The 26,152-nt window shown below is 36.6% G+C and overlaps 1 protein-coding gene across 2 annotated transcripts; it reads left to right on the forward strand.

The window, feature by feature from the left end:
* Positions 1-2,394: 2,394 nt before the first annotated feature.
* Positions 2,395-18,556, forward strand: LOC108564760 (zinc finger protein 99-like). 2 transcript variants are annotated; one of them, XM_017923872.1, is made up of 5 exons: positions 2,395-2,444; positions 3,386-5,621; positions 16,057-16,242; positions 17,831-17,984; positions 18,060-18,556. In XM_017923872.1, the coding sequence occupies exons 1-5, from the start codon at positions 2,417-2,419 to the stop codon at positions 18,507-18,509; spliced, it is 3,054 nt and encodes a 1,017-aa protein (XP_017779361.1). In that variant the 5' UTR covers positions 2,395-2,416; the 3' UTR covers positions 18,510-18,556. The 2 variants fall into 2 exon arrangements, with proteins under 2 accessions (XP_017779361.1, XP_017779362.1); XM_017923873.1 differs by lacking the exon at positions 2,395-2,444 and adding an exon at positions 2,684-2,702.
* Positions 18,557-26,152: the final 7,596 nt, after the last annotated feature.

A 26,152-nucleotide genomic window follows, 5' to 3' on the forward strand; every position in this document is an offset into this window, starting at 1 on the left:
CGACCTTCGGGTTTTATGTGTTTCCATTATTTTAATATTTGATTAATTGCAAAGCCGTTCGAAGACATTTAAACCGAACATGTGTACACGCCGTTTCGTTACCAGTTTTATAGGCTATTTGTACAGGCTTTTGATGGATGTTATTTCTTGTAAATGTGAAACAATCAGTTCGCGAGCCGTTCTATCTGAGCTCTTGTTCGAATGACCTCAATGCTAAACATTTCAAATTACTCGAAGAAACAGTAAAATCTGGTATCTTTCTTACAATATTAATATCTGACGAAGATGAAAATTTCAAGATGAACAATTTATTAAGACATTTGCGAAGTTTAATCTTCAAATTTGACAACTTATTACAAGAAAACAGTAATCAAGAAAAATCTAGAAGTAGAATGGAAAGCCATAGTTTTATATTTAATTTAGAAATTCTATGATTTATTGGAGTAAATAATAGAAAATGAAGACAATGAAGCAAATCTTGTTTCAAATTATTAAAAACACGCTTCACGTTTTACTCACAGTAATATTAATAAAAATCTAATAAGCATATGTCTAATTAGAGAAAACGAGTTTTTCAAAATAGGTTAATTTCGTATATTAATTGGTCAAATACTTTAAGTTAACACACAGATTAATCATTATTAATTAGTTTGGAACATCAAAAGATGCAGAGTTTGTTAATTTTAGAAATAAATCGTAAAAAATTTGAAGGAAGGAAATGAATCAATTTCAGTTTTTTTTTTAGTTCACGCCGAAATTATAAGTCACGATGAACAAAATATTAAATGCCGGAAATTGTCTGAACGTGAAATATTATTTGGTTTTAATTGAAAACGTGCGTCTCTACATCCTATTTATTATTTTTCATATATTTAATAAACTGTGAAATATTTTATAAGCAATTTATAAAAAAAAAATACTGCCACTTTCTTCAGAGTTATATGATTTTGAGATTTTCAACTTAATGAAAGAAATGTATATTTTCTGTTAATATTACTGTGTTTTCATGTAAACAATCTTATTGTTGGTATTCATGAAAGTAAGTGAAAATTTCACTTTTGTGTAAGAAAAGAAAAAATAAGTAAATATTTTCTTTAAACATCGGTCACGGAGTTTTCTTTTTCTTCTGTTTCCGAGAAGAAGAACTCGAAGGCAGGAATGTGTCACCTGTCAATGGTTGGATTCCTCCAATCTTTTGCGCAACATTTATTTTCATTCACATAACCAAAAGCAAAAGAATGATGCTGGTGGTTACGTTTTTGCACCGGTGGTCAAATACTTCGACATGTTTATTGCCGTTCATTATTCATTTCACTAAAAAAAAAAGAAAACAAATATTACATAAACGAATTGATTTCGTACGAAGGTTTTCCCCATGAATATTTTATACGTTTTATCATTCTGAATGTATCTAAACGAGTTGCAGGTCGGAGTTCGTATTTATTATTAAAACTATTTAATAATTAACGTTACTCATATTGTTTATTGCTTATAATTTAATTAACTTTACGTAATAAAAAAAAGCTATTTATTATAAAGTAAATCTATTTTGATGTAGCGCAGGAAGCCATCTTTTATTTTTGTAGTTTAGTCTTCATTATGATGTATACAGCGACCTCTGTGTGCGTCATTTTTTTTTATATACTATATGAAAGAGTCTTAAACGATGGCGCGTTGTAAAAGGTCATGGATTTCTCTGATGCTATGACTCAGATACAAATTAGATCGGTTTGCTCTTGTTCTTGTTGATACAATTTGTAGTATTGTTTTCAAATCATTTATTAGACAGACAGTACATAATAATTGCATACATTTATTGTGTAAATTCTATATTTATATAGTCTTAATCCTATAAAATAGAATGTGCTGTGATTAAATAAATAAAAAAACAATTGTATTATTGTTACGTTTTAATCTGTTATAGTTGATAATTTTTACAAAATAATTCCAATTTCTTTGAAAATACTTTTTAAAAAAGTATGTTTTCTTTGCTTATGTAATTAATTGTTTATAATTGTTTATGTGTATTATCAATTTATTTATGAACAATTGGACAAGTAATCATTCATATGTTAGTTGTGTGTTTGAGATGAATGATAATTTGCATGCGTCTCGGAATGTAGGAAAGTTCTTTAAATAGAGATGAGTGGATGGTGGAAAAATGCGGTAAAGGAGGGAATCAAGATTGGTGGATATGCAGAGGCATTATGGCGTTTACCAAAGTGTGTGAGGTCATTAAGAATGAAATGCTCCGATGGTATTTAACCTAATTAAACACGGCAACATCGACTCGTCGTCTCAGTTAATGCATGTGAGCCGGTTCCGTCGGCGGCTGCGACGGGGGTACGAAGAGGAGGATGAGGAGGAAGGCCAAAACAGGGGGAGTCCCCCCGCCGGTCGGTATAAATTGGAAACGATGAGGTCCAATTTTCGTGGATGCACAAGTAATTATGAAAGTTTTTGGGTCGGAGCCCATAGATCCGGTTAACTGTTGCCAATAAGCATATATCAGGCTTGTATTTACCCGGGGAGTGACATATAAGATAATCCCGACCAAAGTAACGAGTCTAGTTATTCGGAGCACGGATCGCGTCATAACAAGTTCAGTCTGAACCCATTACTCGGTCGACCCCGTCAAGTTTAGCGTGGGCGTGGATCTACGTATGCCTTCACGTCTTTCTCTCTATCTCTTCTTCGAATGAGTATGTATGAGTGTTTGAGAGAAGAAAGATCTTCTGTTTTTGTTTCCGGGTGCAAAAAGAAAGGAGTAAATGAATAAAATAGAAGTAAGAATGGTGAGGAAGGAAGGATCTAATAAAATCATCGCGCAAAGACAGGACTTCTCGAGGTGGTAGGAAGAAGTGAGCGAGTGAGAAAGAAGGAAAAGATAGAATGCAAATTGATACATCGCCTGCGGTGCCTCATGCATATTCCATTTGACATTATTTACTTATCAACGACAACTGCTATTTATTATTGCGTAATCCTATACCCGTGCAGGTGCATTTTCTCTTCCCTCTTAAATATTATGCGGCGTTAGATTATGTTCGAAGGGGCGATGAATAATTAAGAATGATTGCGGCCGGTCTATCTTTCTCTCTCACTCTCTCTTACTCTATCCGTCTATGCATGTATATGTATGTAAGAGTATTTGAGGGAGAAAGAGATGTGAGTCCATCCCGGAGGTGGTGGCGTATGCATGTACCATGGATAGAAGGAGAGACTGTGTGTATAGAGAGGGTCCGGATCGATGGGGAAGCTCGTTATTCGGACGACAGCCCCGTGAAACGCGCCCCCGATGCGACAAATCTCAATCTCCCTTCGCCTCGGAAACTTGACTAAACACTCCCTCACTTTTATTTTTTGCGTTTTTCTGTCTTTCCAGAGATGATCGCCGATTACGACGACGTGGAGGACTCGCACTTTTGCCTGAAGTGCCATCAGACCATCACCGGCTTGGACAACTACGTGACCCATCGCAAGAACAACTGCGTCAAATCGGAACCCGATCCTCCAAAGTCACCCCCATCCAGCGAACTCCTCCCGCAAGATTATGCCTTCAGTCTGAAAGCCGACGACTTCTTCTCCAGCCTCGAGTTGCAGAGTAGCAGCAAGAAGACGGTCGCCCCATCGACGAGTGGTAAAACCTTCACCGGCATTCTGACGCGCAGCAAGACTTCAGCGGTAATTCAGGAAAAGGAGCAATCAAAATCTGGGAAGAACGCTTGGATAGGAGGACATCAGTTGAAGGAGTTGGGTACCGGTGATAACCACACTAAGCTAATAAAAGCAGTTGATAATTTAAGCAGAAACGCTTCAATTAAAAAAGAAGATGTAAGCAATGCGGTTTATACCGATGAAGCCAGTGAAGACACGAATTACGAAGACGACGATTTCGATGATGAATACATTCCCAGCGGTGGTAAGTGGGCGCCGCAGTACACGGAACCGGCACCTAGTTACACCGGTGGTAAATGGAAGCCGAAGAGGATGAGTCTGATACCACCGCAGAGTCACACCAAGGGCAAATGGAAACCGGAAATCCCGGAAGCACCGAATCCACCCAGCAAGTCGAAGATCAAAATCTCGAGTCAGTCGAAGAAGTCGGGAAAGGATTTCTGGTGTGTACCGTGCAATCGAAAATTGGCCTCGAAAGTGGTTTATGACCGGCACCTGAAGTCCGAGCTGCATTTAAAGCGGACGCTGCAAGAGTTCGACGACTCGCCGCATTTGAATACAAAACCCGATAAAGAAACGAAAGCGAAACCCGTTGAATATTGGCCGCATGCCGTCGGAGAAGACAATGAGGACACTATGAAAAATGCCGTCGAGCCGAAGGGCGGTCAGAAGAGGAAGAGGGCGGCAAGGAGGATTTATGTGAAATGCTCGGTATGCAAGAGTCGCGTTACCACTCACTTGATGGGCAAGCACCTGATCTCGCATTACCATTGCCGCAAAGGCGACATCAACACGCCGGAAGCCCACGCCATGGTCCTCGACAACATGCACAAAATCGTACTGCATTCACCCTACCAATGCGGCACCTGCAAATTCTACTTCAACACCCACCTCCAATTCTTGCAGCACTGGAACTCCGCCGACCACAAAAGCACCATGGACAAAACTCCCGGCTACATCCTATGCTCTTTCTGCAAGTTCTCATGCGAAGACAACGACACGATGTTCTCGCATCTTATATCCATCGAGCACAAAGAGGTCATCTCTGTTATTAACCGCTCTGTGCCAATCGTTATTAAAAAAATTAGACCTCTGAAATGCTCCACTTGCTCCGAAGAGTTCATGCTAAACATCCAATTGAGGATCCATTGTAAAACCGAAGACCATCAATATTCGAGCACCTCTACCAACGAATATCAGATGAAGGAAATTTGTGAACACTGCAACCTGACATTTAAATCTCTAAAAACCTTGCAAGTCCACATATCTAATAACCACCAAATCAAGAATTTTTACTGCTCAATATGTTCCTTGCAATTCGATTCGTTGGAAGAGAGTGTCTCGCATAGGAAGAGCCCAGAACACAGATGCAAAGCCCAGAACAAACCGGAACCAATACACAAGTGCGAATACTGCTCTTTGATTCTTCAAACCTTCGTAGCATTGAAAGACCACTTAAGAGAAGCTCATCCTGAACGCTTACCATCTTGCGTCCAATGCGGCGAAAAGTTTTCGGTGCCTCAAGAGCTCACCGTACACATCCGTTCGAAGCTCTGCAAATTCACCATCATCGATAACCCGTTCAAATGCAACAAGTGCCCATACAGCACCAAATCCAATTCGGAACTGCTATACCATCAAGCTTTGCACACCGAAGGCATTCCGCAGACGGACAGCAATTCGAAAACCACATACCATTACAAATGTCCCCTGTGCACATTTACCTATCCAAAGTCCTCTCTACGTTATCACATCCAGAACCACACCAACGAGAAGTCGTACAGGTGCGACGTTTGCGGCGCCAAATTCGCACGTAAGAGCCATTGGAAAGCCCATCTGAAGATCCACGAGGATCCGAAGCGAGAGTACAGATCACCCACGGATGGAAGGACGAGGGAACACAGCTACCTGTGCGCCATTTGCGGCGTCCACTTCAACAAAAAGTAAGTCCGTTCACTATGCTTATTTGTTACTTATTACATCCCATACTTTTATTGCCCGTAAACTAAACCCGGTAATTTATGCCTGCTTCTGCTCGTTGCCCCATTGCCTTGTCCCATTGTCGAGGTGTTTGCAGCTAAATAAATAAAATCAAGATTAAAAACGCATAAAAGCTGGAAAGAATTATTGCAGCTTTTATTACTAACCACAACAGAAAGGTAAACTTAAACGCCTCCCTTTCGACACCACCCCCCATCTCAATGACAAAAGCTTTCCAAGAATAGGATCATTTACATGTTACAACTACAAGTTTGTAAATAATATTCTTTCAACTTTTATCGTACCATTGAAGTTTATTCTATTAGCTACATTAAATATGCTGATTTTGATAAATTGTGTTACATGATACAAATTCAAATAGGATTTTCTTTCTTAACAATAATCAATTTGATTATTGAAAAGAAATTGACTGACGACAAAGATAAAAAAGAATATGTATAATAATCGGAGAAATGGTTTTCGGAAGATTGTTTTCCTTCGATAAATCTAATTTACGATTGAATAATAAGAGGGCAACCCGTGTAATTTACGTTCCGGGATCAAGAAGCCGATGGTAATTTGTACGTCCATAAATGAGAAAAGGAAGAAGACGACGAAGAGTAAAAAAAAAGGAGAAAAAGAAGCAAAACAACGAACGAGTACTTGGGACGTTGGCTGTTCCATCCATACCAGTCTTCCTCCTCGTCTGCAGCCCGAATCGGAATGGAAATGTAATCTATTTTTTTTGTTTCCTCTCGTTTTTCATAAATTATTGATCAAGTGTCCGGACTTGCCTGTACCGACTTGTGTATGTGTGCGCGAGCGTATGTATGTTTTGTGAGGGTATAAATTAAATATGCAAAGGAAGACTCCTTCCCAACTTCTTCTCTTCGCTTCTCTTTTTTTTTATACTGTTTCGTCATTAAGAGTGTAAGAGCTGCGATGGCGAGGGGGAAGGGTGGCGGCACGTCGTCGTAAAATAATTAAATTTATGTCGGATGCATATAAAGTGAATATCATAAATCGGCGCGCGGACGAAGAAGAAAGGACGTTGGTGGTGGGGGGACGGGGGGAAAGGTCCCAGAATAAATAATAACGATAATGTTGGTTAAGGAAAAAAAGTAAAGAGCGGTACGACGAGGTTGGTTACTTCGGGAAGCAGAAATTGGTTAATAATTAATTTGATGAGAGATCGCTCGAATTCTTTGCTTCTCGTGTATATGTATGTGGATGCATGCATATATATATGTATGTCTTCATGTGATTTGTTTGTTGAACGTGTGGGGGGCTCGAAGGGGGTTCCCGTCTTTTGCGAGTGCGCGCGTTCCGGCGAATCTGAGCCGCTCTCTGGAAACTGGTTTTAAAGAGGTGGATGCAATTTGCAGTAAAGACTGTTAAAGTATTATAAGATGGGATAAACAAGGGCTGAGATGGACATCGGAGATAGGCGAGGGAGGGAGTGAGAGAGAGAGAGAGAGAGAGAAGGAGACGGGACGAGGATCCTCTTCCTCGCCTCCCGTCTTCAACGTTTTCATCTATCTATCTCCATCTACTTCTCTTTGGATGAAATATACCGAGGCTCGGCTCACTAACAGCATGTTGATTAACCATTAAAGCAGCGTTTAGATCTGTATCCAGATGTGCATTACATTCGGGCATAAAGCACATTCTCTCTCTCACGCACACAAACAACTCTCATCTTCCTCACACTGGAATTATCTTAATAAACCAAAAATAAAACGACCGTCGAATAACATATTTAACAAAAAAAAAAAGAGTACGAAATAAGAAACGCGGCGCTCAACTTTAATAAAGTGGAATGATTTAATGTAATTAAGGTTTAAGTGTGATGACTTCCTAGGCGCTGGATGCGAATTTAAAGAAGTACAGAGAGAAACAAAAAAAAAAACGAAGCAAGATGATGCAAGTAAAACAAACGGAGGAACAAGGAGCGAGATAAAACGTAAACAGGGACGATTTCTGCTTTTTGCAGCTCTGGTATAATTTCATTAACAATAAATTAGTTTGAAGAGGCTATTAGTAAGCGCGTTTCGTCTCTTGTTTTAACTACAATCCATCGGGGGCGGCGGCGTTGGCGGCGGAATCGCCCTTTTCGCCGAAAGAGCCGGATGAATCCATAAAAACAGACAACGTTCCATAAGCATATTGCTACTAGCTACACGGTTTTGCCCTTTAAACTACTTCATTAAATTATGCACGCTAATTAACATTTTTTTTTTTCATTATAAGTTTACTGCGCATTTTCGAAGAGACTAACGAAAACAACTCTGTTTCTTTATTTTTATTAAATTATTATAATTAACGACGAATTGCATCTTGAAAATTATATTACCACATACAAGATTGACTATAATAATATAAACTTTGATGGATTTTTATTAAAGTTAATCAAAGTTACATAAAATCTAGAATAATACTAATTGGTAATTGGAAATTGTTACATGAGGGCGAAGAGGAAGCGCAACTTTATTTTCAAAGTTTGCGAAACTTTACTTGACGTTATTTGAAAACTCGCAAGTTTCGAAACAAACTGTTAATACTAAAGTCATTCCATCTAAAGTCATTCGAGAAGTCGAAATTATTCAAAGTTTGCGTTCAAAAAATCTTATGAAAGATCATTGATACATCAAAAATATAGACAAAAGTTTCATTAAGATTATAATAAATAAGTTAAATCTGTATTACTATTAATTAGTAGGTCAGTATTCTAACAATGTGTATTTTGAAAATGTTTGTGTGTGTATAATATCATGATTTATGATATAAATAGATTACTTCTAAAGATTGGTAATTCTTAATTACTTGGAGATTGTTGATTTATTGAAGTTGATTCGAAAAGTTAGCAATGCTCGAACTGCGAAGTCAATCATCTGTAAAGCTTTGTATATAGCAGTCCGTCCAGCAGACGCCGCCAATTTAATGTCTAGCAATCGAAGTCGTAATCTTAATTTACATTTATACTCGTTGAAAAAAGAAAGAAAAGGAATTGATGAGGCGAAGTGAGGAGGAGGAGGTGGCGGTAGGATTGAAGGAGGTGGTGGAGTAGGATGAGGTGAAGGGGTGGAGGATGAAGGAGGAGGAGGAGGAGGAGAGTCACTGGCATAAACAGAATGATTAACTGGATGTCAAACTAAAGAAATAAACGTTATTTATTGGGCGGACTTGGAAAAAAGTTCAAGCAAAACTTATCAATATCTCGGCGTTAATAACTGCCTTTAATGACGTGGATGTATGTTTTATGATCGGCACGCCACGCGATCCACCAATAGAAATGTAAGAAGGAAAAGAAGAAGAAGAAGAAGAGGGCATGAAGAGGAGATTCATTGCAGTCCATCCATTTCTTTCTCATAAAATTTTCAAAACAAAACAAAACAAAAAAAAAATGAAAATAAACAATAAGGTCAGACCGTATCTGTATCTCCCTTTAGCGCCGCGCGATTTCCTGCTAATCGACTGCCAAAGCGACGGTTGTTGGAGAATGGAGAGAACAACTGAAACAAGTACAGCATACATACGTACGTACACCTACCTAGCTAGTCCACTCATAAATCTGCTACGGGAATATATTAAAAATCGGAAATAATGGATTAGCGAAGTTGGCATCGTCTAAATTACACATCCTGATGTAATAAATGGGCGCGCAACTGGGCTAAGCCAGATCGAGTTTACAGATTTTAAATCAAAAGTTCAGAGCCAGATCCGTATCGCAGAACCTTAATTAGCTTCATGCCGATTCCCGATCCGAAATTAACTAAATAAGTATTACGAAACCTATCATCCGTAGCAATGATACACATACATTGAATTATTGTATTTATTTTATTGATTACATTATGATTATGTTTATATAACTTAACTATTAATTAGTTGTATGTTAAAGGAAAATAGTAATGATCTTTGGAAGTAAAATTTGTATGAAATGTATGTTAGCTAATCGTTGAATGATGCATCGCGGGGATGTGTGTGTATCAGTGCTACAGGGTGGTTCGGCTGTGGAAGGGAGACGGTGGCGGCTCTGGTTGTTGGCACAAGTCCACAGTATCTCATGCAGCTTGAGGCAGTCACAATTACTATAAACATTCCGAACCCTTCACCTATATTTCACGTGGACCACAATTCTCTAATTACTGTACGTTTAGCGCAAAATATGAAGCATAAATTACCGGAAAAGTGGGGTGCTGCGAACACACGTGAACTATTCACTTCTTCCCTATTCCCGCCACCCTTGTGGGTGGTGGTGGTGGATGCTTGAGGGACGGGCGATTTACTGCATTACGGACATTAGCGCGGGAATGGGTATGTGGATGCTACAGTTTTTTTTTTTTGGGTGAAGATTCGAGGTTGCCATCAAAGGAAAATTAGGTATATTTGGGTTATCAATCTTCGGGAAACCGTTGATGATAAGGGATGCACCACCTGGTGGCCATTTGGCACGCATTAGTGGCCGCTGAAACTCAACACACACACAAGCAGAGAGGACATGATTTGTAAGCCAAGAGGTGGCTGCTGAACAAGAGGAGGTGGTGGTGGTTGAGGAGGAGTAGGAGGATGGCACCGAAGGCCTAAGCAGACATTTGCCTAACGTATTATCTCATAATTCCCTGAGTTGTGTTTAAGTAGCGCACTGGACTCACCCTTTGATATATAGGAGACCTGCCGGTCTAATGTATGCTTAAGTTATTTACCCGGTGCGGGATGAGAGGCGGAGGAGGACGGAGGATGAGGATGAGGACGGGAGCGGGTGGTCGCGCGAGGGGTTGCTAGTTTCTAGTTGGAATTACTATTATGGGTAGCTGCTAGTTAAGATAAATTGCCCACCGACATAATAAACATCTTCATATTTATGGCCCTCGAAAAATGGAATCCTAATTTACCGGGTCCAACGAGGAATCCCGTATAACAGTCTTGAAGACCATACAATTACTACTACTACTGGATACAAAAAAGAAAAATTCCTACGCATCTTAATTACCAAATATTACATAAAAAATGGTACCTAAATTTTATAGTATTTCATGTTGAGTAAACCTTTTTCTAAGTATTTACCCAGAATTCATCGCAAATACATTAGCAATACATTAATTATTGATTATTCTAAAAAAATATTTTAAAAGTTTTTTTAAACATAATTAAATGAGTAAATCAATGCCAAATAATTGTATAATTAGGAACAAAAATATAATCATGCTCTGGTAATCGTTTAAGTCATTTCAACGTCCCCTCTTTTCCTACGCATTCCTGCGCATCTTAATTACCAAATATTACATAAAAAATGGTAGCTAAATTTTATAGTATTTCATGTTGAGTAAACCTTTTCCTAAGTATTTACCGAGAATTCATCGCAAATACATTAGCAATACATTAATTATTGATTATTGTAAAAAATATATTTTAAAAGTTTTTTAAACATAATTAAATGAGTAAATCAATGACAAATAATTGTTTAATTAGGAACAAAAATATAATCATGCTCTGGTAAGCGTTTAAGTCATTTCAACGTCCTCCCTTTTCTCATCCAGGAAGCAATTATATAACATCTTCCTATAAATATCAACGGTACTATAATCATACTTCAAATCCATCACTAATTTGTTGCATATAAATGAGTTTACACGTTTAATGATCCTTGACAACTAATGATTAAAATCAATTATATTTACCTTTTACATGTATTTAGTTTATTAATTTTTCTAATTTCATAATTAGTATGTAAACATTAGTTTTATAATAACGCATTACATTTAATTTCACATTTTCAATCAATTGTATAATATCAAAATTTTACCTATTATAGAAATTTTCATATTTATCTAAAATTTTACATAATTGATGTAAAAGCTTAGAAATAATTTATTTGATTTTGAATATTTGTAAATTACAATGTTTCTAATTTATTTATATAAGTTTAATTTATAGTTGAATTAAAAGGAAATGATGTATATTATTTTCTATATGTAATGATGACAATAATCATTTATTAAAATTGAGTGTGCAATGTGAGTATATGCGGAGGTTTCGTAAACAACGTATCTAACTAGCTACTTTTTATGGAGTCTCTAGTGTAGTTAATGATGGTCGTCTTCGCGGAGGTTGGCTGTGCATTAAATGCAAAATGAAGTTATACGAGTTGAGACAGAGCGACGAGACATCCAGGGATCATATATACTGTCCCAATGTTTCCTCTCCGATACAGAGACGTACTCTGCTCGCACGAAGAAACTTTGGCCATTCGTTCAGAAAACGCAATTATCATATATTCTATCAGTATGACAGTGGGAACGGCGCGATCATGCAAAGTAGGTTGTGTCACTCTCTGGCAAACATTCGGAGAGAAGAAAGAAGGAGCAAATGAAACGAGTGGAAAAGATACGAGGGAGAGAGAGTGTGTGTAAGAGGAAAAGAAAGAAAAAAAAAAGAGATGAGTTTGATGGAAAGGTTGTCTCGTCGCCGACAGCTACATCCAGCACCAGAGTTGAAGGTGGTGTTGGTGGTGCTTCGTCCTTAATTTATTATTTCTATTCTTCGAATCGAAAGACAATGCATCATTGAAAGAAGAGAAGACACGGGCGCACACACACACATACAGATCGTTGGTGGATGCATCGCAGGGGTAAAAAAGGAGTCTCCTCAAATTTACGAGCGTCGGGGGCGGCTTAAAAGTATGCAATAAATCCCGTCGCGGGGCTTAAAAATTCGCTGGCTAGAGAGATTGGCATGATTCGATGCCGCCACCACCTCAACGTCTCCTCCGGTTTCCTTCTACTGCTTCCTTATTCCTCCTCCTTCTTCTCTTCAGCCGTCTTTCCTTGGTGATAAATAGTAATTACTCCTTCGACGCCTTTCGCGCCCTTCGCACCATCCCAACCAACCGCCTCCCATTTCGTACTATATAGTACACGCTCCGTGCAGCGTGTACATGTGCATCCGATCAAGTACTGCTAAAGCACCCAAGCCATGGATGGTAGCCGGGGAATATTATAGTGATTAGACTTAATCACCGCCTCACGTTTTACTGCACTCCACACAACTATATTATTACTATCTATTCCAACTACACAACAACATTATCTTAACTAAATAGCCTTCCAACAGCACACATCCATCCAATAAACATCACTCGCAATAAAATAAGAAGAGAACAAAAAAAAAGAAATCTAAAGCAAACTAACAAAAAGTACAGTTTTTTTCTAACATAATTAATTTATTTTCAAAGAACTTTACTTTTAAAATAGTAATATTTCTTGTAGATTGAAATCATGGAATTAAGAATTTTAATCATTTAATGTTAGATTATGAAGACGGCGGTAACAATTTGTAAGATTGCAATTGAGATTGGGAATGACTGTGGGTATGAAGATGATGATGATGAGGACGGCTTCGTGTGAGTTTGTAAATGTATGCAGGCCCTTGTTGTTTTGTCGGTGGTATTTTTTCTTATTAAATTTATTTTGCAGTCGCCGTTGTTGTTGTTGTTGTTGATGTTGTATTTCATTTATATATACTTTTTTTTTTGTTGTTGCTTCTTCGCATTGGCGGGATGGAAAAGTGCGCATGAAGTTGGCGAGTTTATGTTGAAGTTAAAATAAATGGCAGCGCCATAAAAACGGAATTTAATAAATAAGTGGAGGAGAAGTATCTGGTTATTTATAGTATATTTTGTTGCTAATGACATGAGATATGTCCTGGTCAGGTGACAAAGCTTGGGAAGCGGTCCTCCGGCGCAGATTAGCGACCCATAATGAGTGACTTATGACGAATGTCGTTAATAATATGCAAGAACCTGTTTACGTATGCACGGAGCCCGTCCTCCTCATCCGCCTCCTTCGGTTTCGTCTTCTTCTCTTCTACTTCCACCACTTCTTCATCGACTCCTTTTACTCGTCTCCGCATACACACGCATATTTCCAAGAGCATTTTATATGACCCGAAGTGCATTACAGCATTTAACACTGTCACAAATTCCGGAATACTCTTTTTCTCTCTATCCACCATCGACTACTTGTAAACCAAACCCCGGCTGCCTTAACGAACTATCAAATTACTTATCAATTATTTTCCATTTAATTACCAGTAACATTTTTACCTCCGTCTCTCCATTATATTTATTCCCTCGTTCCTTTATTTGTCCATCCATTAGGTGAAATATTGTGAAGGTTGTGTATTTACGAACTGGTCTTCGAGATTAGATGGTCACCGCTTCATCGAGTCGAGCCGAACGATTTGCCCAAGATAAATCCATTTTTGGTCAGATGAAAGAAAGAAATAAGAGAGAAGAAGAAGGCATGGTCGAAAATTGGTTGTACTCCTTTTGCGGCGCCGTCTTAATTGCGAGCATAACTCAGTCACTCGGATCATTTAAAGATCAATTAAAATATAAATTGAAGACATCGGAGAGGAGTCCCTTCTGCTTCTTCTTCTCTGTCCTTTCTTTCAGTCGAAACAGGTGATGCGATGCCATTCGTTTCTCTTTTCATTATTCCACCTAATGACGATGTACAGCAATTCTTTTCTTCTGGGGGGAGTTCTCGCATAATTAGTCGATTAATTTATAATTCTAATTAATTTTCAATCAATAATTCATGTTAATAAGACCAGACATTCCCACAACATATACTATACTCGACCGAACACAGGACAACGGTTTGCATATATTAAATACGTATTATGTAACCATTAATCAGGAATTGTCTTCTTAAATTTAGCTACAATAACAAATTTATACAACACATTAGTTCTCTAAAATAATACTTTCAATTTCCTCCAAATTTGATCAATTTTCCAACGAAACTTATGAAATTTAAGTTAAATTCTATAAAATATACAAAATATATTCTATAGGATATGAAGAAACGTTTACATCATAATAAATCGTTTGAATAATAGCATTTAATTAAATCGACAACATTAAACCTCAACTTCGGTAGGATACGGATGATTCAGGTAAACGTTACCTACATCTTGCATTTGCTGATGACCATCTGCGTTTTATAGTGGACGTTTAATTGCAGTCGAACATCATGGATTCCATTCAATCAAGCATGTAATTTGTTCGGGCAAGCAACCGCAACATCTTTTGATGAATACTATAGCATTATGATAACAACAAAAAAAAGTTAACTACCATTTTTATAGCCAAAAATTATATACTTTCTGTTAAATCAGGGCTGAAAATTACTTATTCTGTTGAAAATTAAAAAAAAAAAACATAGTAATTTGTGATATGATTATAACAATATTCATTGCAACAATGATAGGAAATCAGGTACAAAAATGTATAAATTATCAGTTAATATTGCATTATTATATTATTAGTTTCAGATTTCTTAACAAATTTAATTGATCAATTTATGGATTAATGACTAGTATCGAATAGATTTTCATTAGAAAAAAATAAAGCTTTCTCTATGATTGAATAATTATATGTATTTCAATATGAAAACGTATGTGATTATACTCGTTTCCTGATCACATTTCCATCTCATTTCCGAATTCTATGTTCATTCGAAGATCAATTTGAAGAAGAAAAAATATACACATACGTACACGAAACTCGGTCCATAAATAACGATTCCCGAGAGTTCGGGGTGTTTGATTTTACGAGGTTGTAAAACATCGTCGTTTTATTTGTAATTAATTTTTGTTCCCTTCCTGCCGCACTTCGAATGCATCCACGAATGATGGAAATAAATAAATAATGGGGGGAAGATGATGAAGAAGAAGAAGAAGAAAAAATGTATATATACAGAAAAGAAGGATCTAGGATGATGCGAGGAAGAGAGAAGTTTATTGTTTCGAAAGGGCAATAAATAAAATATAAAAAGTAATTAAGAGAAGTTATAACTCTGTATTAAATTTATATGCGGGGAATCGGAGCCGGCAATCAACTAATCACAAAGATTTTAATCCTCCGTCCTGCTCCTCCTCCTCCTCCACCGTCGCCTCCTCCTCCTCTTCTCCATCTTCCTTCAAGCCAACTTTTCATTTTGATGATGCAGGCCTCTCTCGGCTCTCGCTTGCCCTCCGAGTGCGGGATTGATGGGAATGATGGTACTGCTTGATTTCTACATAAATAACATCAATACAATATCGCTATGACAGATTTATATGCGCCTGAGATGCCGCCCAATGTCTTCCTTTTTTTTTCCATCTTCTTCATCCACCTCTTCAACTCGCTCTCTTTCTCTCATATATATTGTATACATATATATAATACCTTATAGTTCTTTCTCTTCATCTCGACCGTCTTGTATTTATATGTTGTTTTTTTTTATTTATATTCGTTTCTGGTATGTGTCTGAGTTAGCAGCACGCCCATCGACCGCAGTAAATCAACGAATTGAAATTAATTCTTTCATCTTTTTCTCGTTCTCTTTGCAGCTCGACGTTGCAAAAGCATATGCTGGTGCATACTGGAAAGACGGTCAGGTGTCCGGTGGAGACTTGCGTCCATTTTGCGAGGAGCGAAGCGGACCTGAAGAGCCACATGACGACGCATTCGGACGAGAGGAACTATCCTTGCGATCTGTGCCAGTACCGAGGCAAGAGTGTCCAGCAGCTGAAACGGTACTTAACATCTTAGCCATCTTACAAGACCGTACATACCATATACTTTAGCATGTAGCAGATCGAACCGGACCCCGGTCAGGTCCCGGTCTGCGGCCATTAAACCAAAGGGGGGTTGTAAAAAAAGCGGTTCAGTGCATTCATTTCGAAGGGGGACAGATAAATTAGACAAACACCACGGTGTGTTCGGTTAATTGACAGGAGCAGTGAGCGAGCGCACCGGAGCCTCGCAATTAATGCCCTTATCTATCCAGGAATCACTTAACAAACGGCAAAGCAAGTCAGCAAGTCTGCAAACCGACCGGTCGTCGGTGGTGCGGTATTCCTCCGCGTCCTCCCGAATGTCCTTGCCGTTTATCGCGCGCTCGCATTCTTCCCTCGCATTCTTAGTTCTTCTGAATCCGAAAGGAGCCTGGACGACCGCGACCATCCAACGAACAAACAAACAGTACAAAAAAAGGACGAGGATGTAAAGAAAATCTCGTCTTGACGACTAACTTAATGCGGCGCCTAACCAGTCGTCGCATCGCCTCATTCCATTCTCTAAACAACAATTTACTTTACTTCCCAAACAAAATAACAGCCACCAATTACATTACATAACACCAATTTCTTATATTTCCACCTATTACTAAGAGCATTTACTGAAAATTCTTGTTACTAAATTTATAATACTTTTATGTTGAAATATTATTTTTTTTTTATTCTATACTGTTAATGATTTTTTTCATGAATTAATTTACACAAAAAGAAAGTTGCTGTTGTTTTAAAACGTGGGAAATAACATTTAAACAAAAAGAAAAAATAATAATATGATGTGAATAAAGCAGAAAGTCATAAATTGTAGCCTCGTCAGTCGCGTTTCGTGTTTAAAGCGACTGAGAAGAGATTTCGGATGTGTACACACACGATGTGTGTGTTAATCTGCAAATGATTGAATGCAAATTCCATGTTCTTGTCGCTTTCAGACTGATTTTCCGTTTTATGCAGAGCATTATATTATTATGTTGTTGGACGTGTACGCATATTCATATTAATTTCATTATTTTTTTTTTTTGTTACTGGTATTTCACTGTTTTTAATTTACGATCGCGACGATAAATTACAAAAATGGATTTATACGCGTCCAATTATGTGAGGGCAATTAGCATATTCCCCAGTAATTAAATCACCCATAAATCCAGCAATTTAATAGCCGCTTGTCCCGGCGACTGGACGCATCACCGGCCTCACCTCACCTCTCTCCCACAGTGCCTGTGCAAACGCACGCGTTCTTCCCCACTCACCCATCACCAACAACAACCATCATCGTCATCATCCATTGGTCAGATGCGTCCCATGGAGAAATCCAAAGGTCGCATCCAGAAGATTATGAAAAAAACAAAAATCTAAAAGGACTAAAATTAATCATAATTTATGTTAATTATTGCTTGAAAGAACATAAAATTCAAAAGGAACTTCAAAAAGTAACTTAATATTGAATAATCAAATTATTAAATGAATGAATCGTACCAAAATATTAATAATTAATTAAGTAGGATGTTGGTGTTAAATTTTATTTGTTATAATTCGTATTAATTGTTGGTAGCCATAAGACGATGCACGAGGATGGAAAGAAGTTCAAATGTCAGCACTGTTCGTTCACGACTCGGCTCCAATTCCATTTGGTTCGGCACGAGCGAATCCACACCGGTTCGAAGCCGTTCGTCTGTCCTCATTGCGATTACCGATCCAACAATTTGGTAAATAACCACTTCGCAGTTATGCAAATCCAGAAAACTCATCCTCTTGCTTGCTTGCTTTCTTTCATTTTCCAGGAGAATCTACGAAAGCACGTCATGGCCACGAACAAGCATCCGGGACGATGCATGTACGAGTGCAAGTTCTGCGAAGGAAGCAAACATTACAAGACGAATTTAGCTAGGGACTTCAAGGTTCATCTGATGATGGTGCACGGAGATGATTTTCCCACGCAGAACGATGCGAGTAATTATATAACAGGGATCTGTCACGGCGTGGAGTCGGTGCGTCCGAAGGAGAAGACCGACGAAGACGTTGATGATGACCTGGAGGAGATCAAGATCGAAGTCGTTCCGAAGGTTGAGGTCAAGCAGCACGGCAGCACCATGTTCCCCGTGTTTATCGTCTCCAAAGAGGAGGGTGCAGTCGTGGAGAGGAGCACATGGACTTTTGAAGCCGAAGAAAACAGCAACCTCGACACGTTCAACGACGAGAACGCCAGTTTGTTTCAAGAGCATTTCCAATAATTATTAACAAATTTATATATTTTTATATAACAATATTCGTTGACAATGTTTACTAATAAGAGTTCAACGATTAAAAATAATTTACTAAAAAAATATTAGCAATTTAATATTACACATATACACATATTAAGCTAAATTCTACTTATATAATAATTTACATATAAACATAACATTTAATATTAAATTAATGTATTCGGAAACTTTGTAATCATTTTAAAAGATTTGTATTGGTAAATGTAATTAAATTTTTTAATCGTGATACAACAAGGAACGAAGTTATTTAACTATTTTTAAGTGTAATGGATGTTGTTGAACTTATTCTTGCAGATGTGATAGCTTCCTGAAGTTTGGTAAATGGCGCCATCAATTTTGCATTGCTCGTAAAAGAAGGGATGAAGGATTTGGTGAAGTAATGTGCGAGAGAGTGAAGGAAAAGAGGAGCAAAGGAGTTCTTAGGTGTGGTGAGTTTATTGGCGAATGTGTGCGGATCGGGGAAAGAGTTATTTAAAGTGACAGTTCCCTATGTAGCAGTTGTAATTGGGCAGAAGTGGGTTCTGCATAATGTACAACCTGTTTCTCGTAAATCTCGTTTAATCTGCCGGGGGAAGGAATAAAAACGAGAGGCCGCAAAGAGCTGAAGAAGGAGTGAGATGGTTAAAGAGTGAGAGAGAAGCGAAGAGGTGGAGGAGAGAGAGAGAGAGGTTGAGGCTGCGATCGGTATTAATAATGCACATAGGTGCATAAAATAAGATAGAGAGAAGGATTCCTGTTCATCCTCTTCTGCAGCCGCTGCTCAACCTCCTCCTCCTCTTCTTCGTACCGTTGTTGTCGTTGCCGCTGCTGCTGCTGCTTCTCTTCTTATTCTTTTGCTTTTTCTTCTTCTTCCTCCTCTTCCCCTTCATTTTTGGTATTCGCAATTATCCGTGAGTGTCCATCTAAAGATGCGGATTTTATTAGTCCCTGCGACGGAGAGGAGCGAGAGAGAATCCGTGCTGCGACTGCGAAAGAAAGAAGTAATAAAATATAAACGTTTCCCATTCGTCCTGTGGGCCTGTTGTCCTGTCAATCACCCGGCATGGTCTCTCGCCAATGGCTTCCCAACAATGGTCAAACACAAAATGGCTTCTCTTCGGCCGAAGCAGCACTCTGAGCCTCAGCCTCGACATCCTTGGCAAGGATTAGGGATTAAAGATTCGTGTGGATTAGAACGCATCAATCAGGACGAGACGCGTCGGCATTTCGGTCATACAAATTGCCTCATTTCGGGGCACCACCAAGAAGAAGAAAAAGAAGAAGTAGAAGACGGACATATTTACGACCTTCTCTGTATATATCCCGCTGCATACTTTATACCACTGTCTGTTCATCTCCCCCATTCTTCAGCTCTAGAGACATGCGGGATGGACGCGGGGGGTTTAGACAGCATACCGATAAATGAATTCAATATGATGTAATTGTATGAGACTTGCAACGTACTTTACGACCAGATACCTTCATCCTAACCACAACAACAACAACAAAAAAAACAAGAAATTCTCTGTTTTCTCGTATACAGATAGATATAATTATTCAACTTTATTTCCCCCAAGATTTTATCTTCACCATAATTAGCAACATCTTACCTCCGTATCATCACGTAGCCATAAAATAATAACGTGATCGACGCAACCTTTTCCTTCGCCTTCCACCAGAAGGAAACAACAACGACGACAAGAAAAAAAAAACTGGTTGTGCCTTGGGTAATTTGATACCCGACGACTTCCTTCTTTACCCTCGGTCTTTCATCTGCGGCGAATACGTATTTTAACCTGTTTAACACTAATTTCACTCGGTTAAAAACATAATCATCACTGTTTTAAACCAAAATCAATCATTTATGAACCAATGATTTGTGAACAACATTACATACTTAAAAATTAATTAAAAATTGATCGAATCTTTAAATATTTAAAATTTTAAACAATTAGTAAATCATTATTTATTAATACTAAACAATATATTTATTAATACTATTTTCTTTTAAACGAAACGAGATTTAACTTCAGTCAGGTCACAGAAAACACTGCACCTGTTCAGTTTGTAAAATAGTCGATTGAAGTTTTATATTTTAACTTTAAAGAGTTAATTAAAGCATCACCTGTAGTATTACCTAATAATAATGAACGTTCAAAGATTACTCAGATAATGTAGAATTTGTGGTGCAGCTGAGGATTTTCAATTCAGTACAGAAAATTCCAATTCCAATTGAATTATTTAAATAAATCAAATTGTTTCTATTTGTTTCCTAAATAACTAAATCAAATAGTTAGAATATACAAAATCAGATTTGCTACAAAGTTTGGTCATCGATAATATTTTATTTATTGATGAGGACGGTATTAATTTTACATAAACGAGACGCGCAATCAATTATTAATTTGGGGTTGATTTATGATAATTGGACGGACGTCCTCGGACGATCAGCGCTTTTGGTGGAAGCAGTAGTAGTTGGTCTGGGGATGAGTTAGTGGAATTAAACGAAAAGGGTTTTCATAATTGAATTGAAAATGTATTTTTAGGGAAGAGGGAAACTTTGAAGGGGGAGTTGGGATGTACTGCAGTCAAAAGAAATGGTGAGAGAGAGAAGGGGATAACATGAATGGGATGGGTGGAAGAGGGTGAGAATGTGAGGTTGATTTTGGGGTGGTTAAGTTTGTGTGATCAGTCAGTCAGTAGCGTGTCGGAGTGTAGTATATCAAGCGGCATGGCAAGATGGCGTCCCGTCATTCGGACTCCTCCTGGCAGTATAAATCACTCGAAAACCTGTAATCACCCACCATAAATATGATCCACAGCTGCGGCCCTCCGATGATTGATTTCCGCTCTGATTGAAACAATCACCACACCGCTACCCCCAGAATCGCACAACACACCAAGATAATCCTGACACTCTTCCATATACACCAGAACTAAATTTAGTAAAAACTAGTGTCCCTATAAATAAATCCTTTCGTCCTTATAAAATGCAAAGGATTATAGATAATTCGTTTCCACGACAACATTCTATAGTTAATAAAAAAAGGATTGAGAATCGCTTTAACTACGTAATATTAATTCATTTCCATGACAACATTTGCTAAATCAGTCATACATTCTGATCGATATTTAGTAAAAAGGTAATGATTCAGTATTACATTAATTACGTAATATTATGAATTCGTTTCCATGACATCAATCCGTCATGGATTGATTGATTGATTTGAAAGTTAATTTTGGTTTAAAAAATCTATAATATAAACATGTTATATAATTCATAAAATGCATTGAAATGGAAAAGAAAATATAAATACAATCGTGTTTGTGTTTACAAGAAATTAATTTTGTGTATATGCAAAATTATTTTTATTTAGTGTGCATTACGAAACTCAAACTTAATTAAATATAGCTTAATTAATTAAATTACTTGATAACCACCATCAATAATAATAATCATAATTATTCACCTGTTGCATAAGAATGCGTTGTTAAAAATACTATAAAAAAAATATTAATTTAATCCAAATCTATTTACCCTGAGTATCATTAACTTCTTGGAATGCATGTATTACACTAGTTTTTTTTTAAATATGCAAAGATAGAAGAAGTAAAAAAAAAATATGTATGTATATGATAGACATTAAACATTTTCAGTTATTCTCGTCTTTTCGCTCGTATCGTAAATCAAGCGTGTTTACTATTTCGCATTACGTGGATTACGCATAAGTAAGTGAATATAAATACGAGATAATTTCCGAGATACATAAAACTGGACTGCGATTTGAGAGGCAGCCGTTCACTTGGAAATGGAATTCTTGATTTAATATGTAATTGGAGATTGTCTGTAAATAATGCAGAAACGCGTTTACATTCGGGCCTTTGCGAAACGCGTTTATTGATATGTCAATCTGGAAGGCATAAACTCAAACGTTTTAAGAGAGCAGTGACACAGAATAAGAGAAAGCCGTAAGGTTAATAATAAAATTTATTAAGACAAGCGATGGAAACGTAATCTGCTGAACTTATGCAGTCTCTCGTATAAATCATGCAGAAAACGAAAACTAGCAGAAATGGAAATGGTGGTGGTGGTGAGAATTATAACATCAATACTTCTTTTTTTTCGTCTTTTGTTTGTGTCTTATTAGACTTTTAAACTACGACCTACTTTCTTGTAGCCGATGTGCATTTCGCTTGCTGCGAAACGGAAATTTCAATAAGCAGGAATCCCGTGAGTCATTTCCTCATGAATATTCCTATTTATTACGTTTTAAACTCTTTTAAAACTAGTTTGTACCTGTCTACAACTTTTGATTTTCAATTTACTGTTATGTATTTCTTTATTTAATACAAAACAAATCTCTTCAATTTCAAATCATTTTTGTAATTGTAGGAATTATAAACTACAGAAATCTAGCAATTGATTAATTTGAAAGGTCATAGTTTTGTGTTGAATTTGTATGTTTGATGATCCAATTTACACGTTTGGTTATGAAGTAATTGACTAAAAGAGATTGATGTAAGCTTTATTTCATTGTTGGAATTTCTTAGTAATTATATGATTCTTGATTATATAAATGCAGCTGAATGTTACTTGATCAAACATGGCTTAAATTCCGATAGAATCTTGGTGAAAAAGAAAAGTTGATCTAACAAAGGTAAAGGAAGAAGCAATGTTCTGTACCGAACCATAGTTGAATAGGTTAGAACGTATCGCACATAATGGACTTGATCGGTTTAAATGAACGGCAATTGTTATTGGAACACACGATTTCCTTAAGGAAAGTTGACTAGGAAAACGTAGATCGGGTAGCGCAATTTATCGCGAACGTGTGCAACAAGGGGCAATAAATTTTAGGCGGAGGGATAAGAACTGAGGCCATTGTACAAGGTAGGTAATCGTTCTGGTCTATTATCTACGATTTTAGGAACGCGCGCGTACTCTTTTGTATGCAAATGTCCAATAAAATCTTAATTAGACCGTCATCGCGGATTCCCTGGGTCATCCTTTTTTTTACCGCTTTCCTTCTGGTCCTCCTCCTCGAGTGGCTTTAGGTGCGGTTTGGCATTTTGCGGGATTTAGTGAAAAAAGGAAAAAGCTGGAAGGCGAAAAATGCACACGGAAAGAGTGTGTAGATGCTATGTGCATGCATGATGGAGAAAGAGGGCTCTCGGTTCGTGCATGTGCAGGAGTGAGAGAATGCTATGGCATTGTGATTTCAAGTGTGTAAAGCTCTCGGTAGCGGCAATTCCGATCAGCATTGAAAGTGTTTGGATTCGTGTTACATAAAGAAGGCAAAAGGGGAGAGAAAGAGAGGATAGAAGACTACGGTGCATACACACAGATGCAATGCATCCAATAGTGCATTTACACACATGCACACACGGATACTCCAACACATGAACACATTGTGGGGCTCGGTAGTGTTCGTCATGCAGTCACAGGCCTAAACAATGGCCCCATCGGACAGGTAGTATATATCAAGGTGAGCAATAAATCGTCCGGCCACGGTGCAACAAAAACACATCTTACCTATGCTAACATCCAGATTAATGCCCGTGCCTTCTGGTCATTTGCATTATGTTTTATTTTACTCTTCGTCTTCTTCTTCACCTCCCTCCAACTTTGACCACCTCTCTTTCTTTAAATCTCTCATCTTCTCTCTCATCTCTTCAGATTTCCTCTTCCCTCCCTCATTGAGACATTATTCTACGAATTACTGTAATTACCGCAGAATACGTTTGAAACAGAACTGCTTAAGAGTACTTTTTTTTTGCTCCTTTGCCGATCGGTCGAAGCAACTCTGATCGTCGTATGTAGGCAGAGATTAGTGCGTTAAGGTAATGCAACTAATTAAACTTCCTAAAGCGATTTTCCATCCGACACATCATTCGTTACACAACTTACCGAAATGGAGAACATACAAAAAAAAATATTACATAAATGCAAATCACATGATTAACGCTCTAAATAAGTCTTAAGAATTTCATCTAATTGCTTTATCGAATTAAAATTAATTACTTCAACTTCTTTATATAGTTTGTATCAATAATCAATCTCTAAATAACTTAATTGCTTTAAAATCAACAAATCTATACAGCAAACTTCTTACAAATTTCTATAATTCGTTCAACTATTTTAATCAATTTAAAACTAACTAATTCTTGTTAATCCATAAAGTTTGTTTGAATCATGTATATTATAAACATTGAACTAATAAAACGCTCAACCGATGGGTGTGACTGTTAGATATGTTTATCAATTGTAATATGATTAAATCAACAATTGCAATAAACATCACAATAACTAGCACACTCTATTTACCGCTAACAGCGCGATTGTTTACAACCTCCTGAATATTCTCCAAGTTCACGAAAATATTTATTGTTTCTATATTACATTAAATATTTAATACTCATTTATTTTTGTTTGTAAGTATTACTTATGTAAATCCTTTACCATAAACTCATTTAGTCACTTTATGTATTTTTTAATATATCAAGATTTAGTTTTATTCTTAAATTTCTATTATTTTTATAATCATACAAATTAAATTTCTGATACAAATGATGTCTGAACAAAATAGGAAATACTTTTGACTGAAATATCTGAGTTAAAATAACTGAGAAGAAGAGTATTAATATTGTTTCTATATTACATTAATATATTTAATACTCATTTATTTTTGTTTGTAAGTATTACTTATGTAAATCCTGTACAATAAACTCATTTAGACACTTTATGTATTTTTTAATATATCAAAATTTAGTTTTATTCTTAAATTTCTATTTTTTTCATAATCGTACAAATTAAATTTCTGATACAAATGATGTCTGAACAAAATAAGAAATACTTTTGACTGAAATATCTGAGTTAAAATAACTAAGAAGAAGAGTATTAATATTGTTTCTATATTACATTAAGATATTTAATACTCATTTATTTTTGTTTGTAAGTATTACTTATGTAAATCCTGTACCACAAACTCATTTAGTCAGTTTATGTATTTTTTAATATATCAAGATTTAGTTTTATTCTTAAATTTCTATTTTTTTTCATAATCGTACAAATTAAATTTCTGATACAAATGATGTCTGAACAAAATAAGAAATACTTTTGACTGAAATATCTGAGTTAAAATAACTAAGAAGAAAAGTATTAATATTGTTTCTATATTACATTAATATATTTAATACTCATTTATTTTTGTTTGTAAGTATTACTTATGTAAATCCTTTACCACAAACTCATTTAGTCACTTTATGTATTTTTTAATATATCAAGATTTAGTTTTATTCTTAAATTTCTATTTTTTTTTCATAATCATACAAATTAAATTTCTGATACAAATGATGTGTGAACAAAATAAGAAATACTTTTGACTGAAATATCTGAGTTAAAATAACTGAGAAGAAGAGTATTAATATTGTTTCTATATTACATTAATATATTTAATACTCATTTATTTTTGTTTGTAAGTATTACTTATGTAAATCCTGTACCATAAACACATTTAGTCACTTTATGTATTTTTTAATATATCAAGATATAGTTTTATTCTTAAATTTCTATTTTTTTCATAATCATACAAATTAAATTTCTGATACAAATGATGTCTGAACAAAATAAG

This window comes from Nicrophorus vespilloides, unplaced genomic scaffold (genome assembly GCF_001412225.1).
Source record: "Nicrophorus vespilloides isolate i.1.1-1 unplaced genomic scaffold, Nicve_v1.0, whole genome shotgun sequence".
In the NCBI taxonomy this organism is placed as follows: Eukaryota; Metazoa; Arthropoda; class Insecta; order Coleoptera; family Silphidae; genus Nicrophorus; species Nicrophorus vespilloides.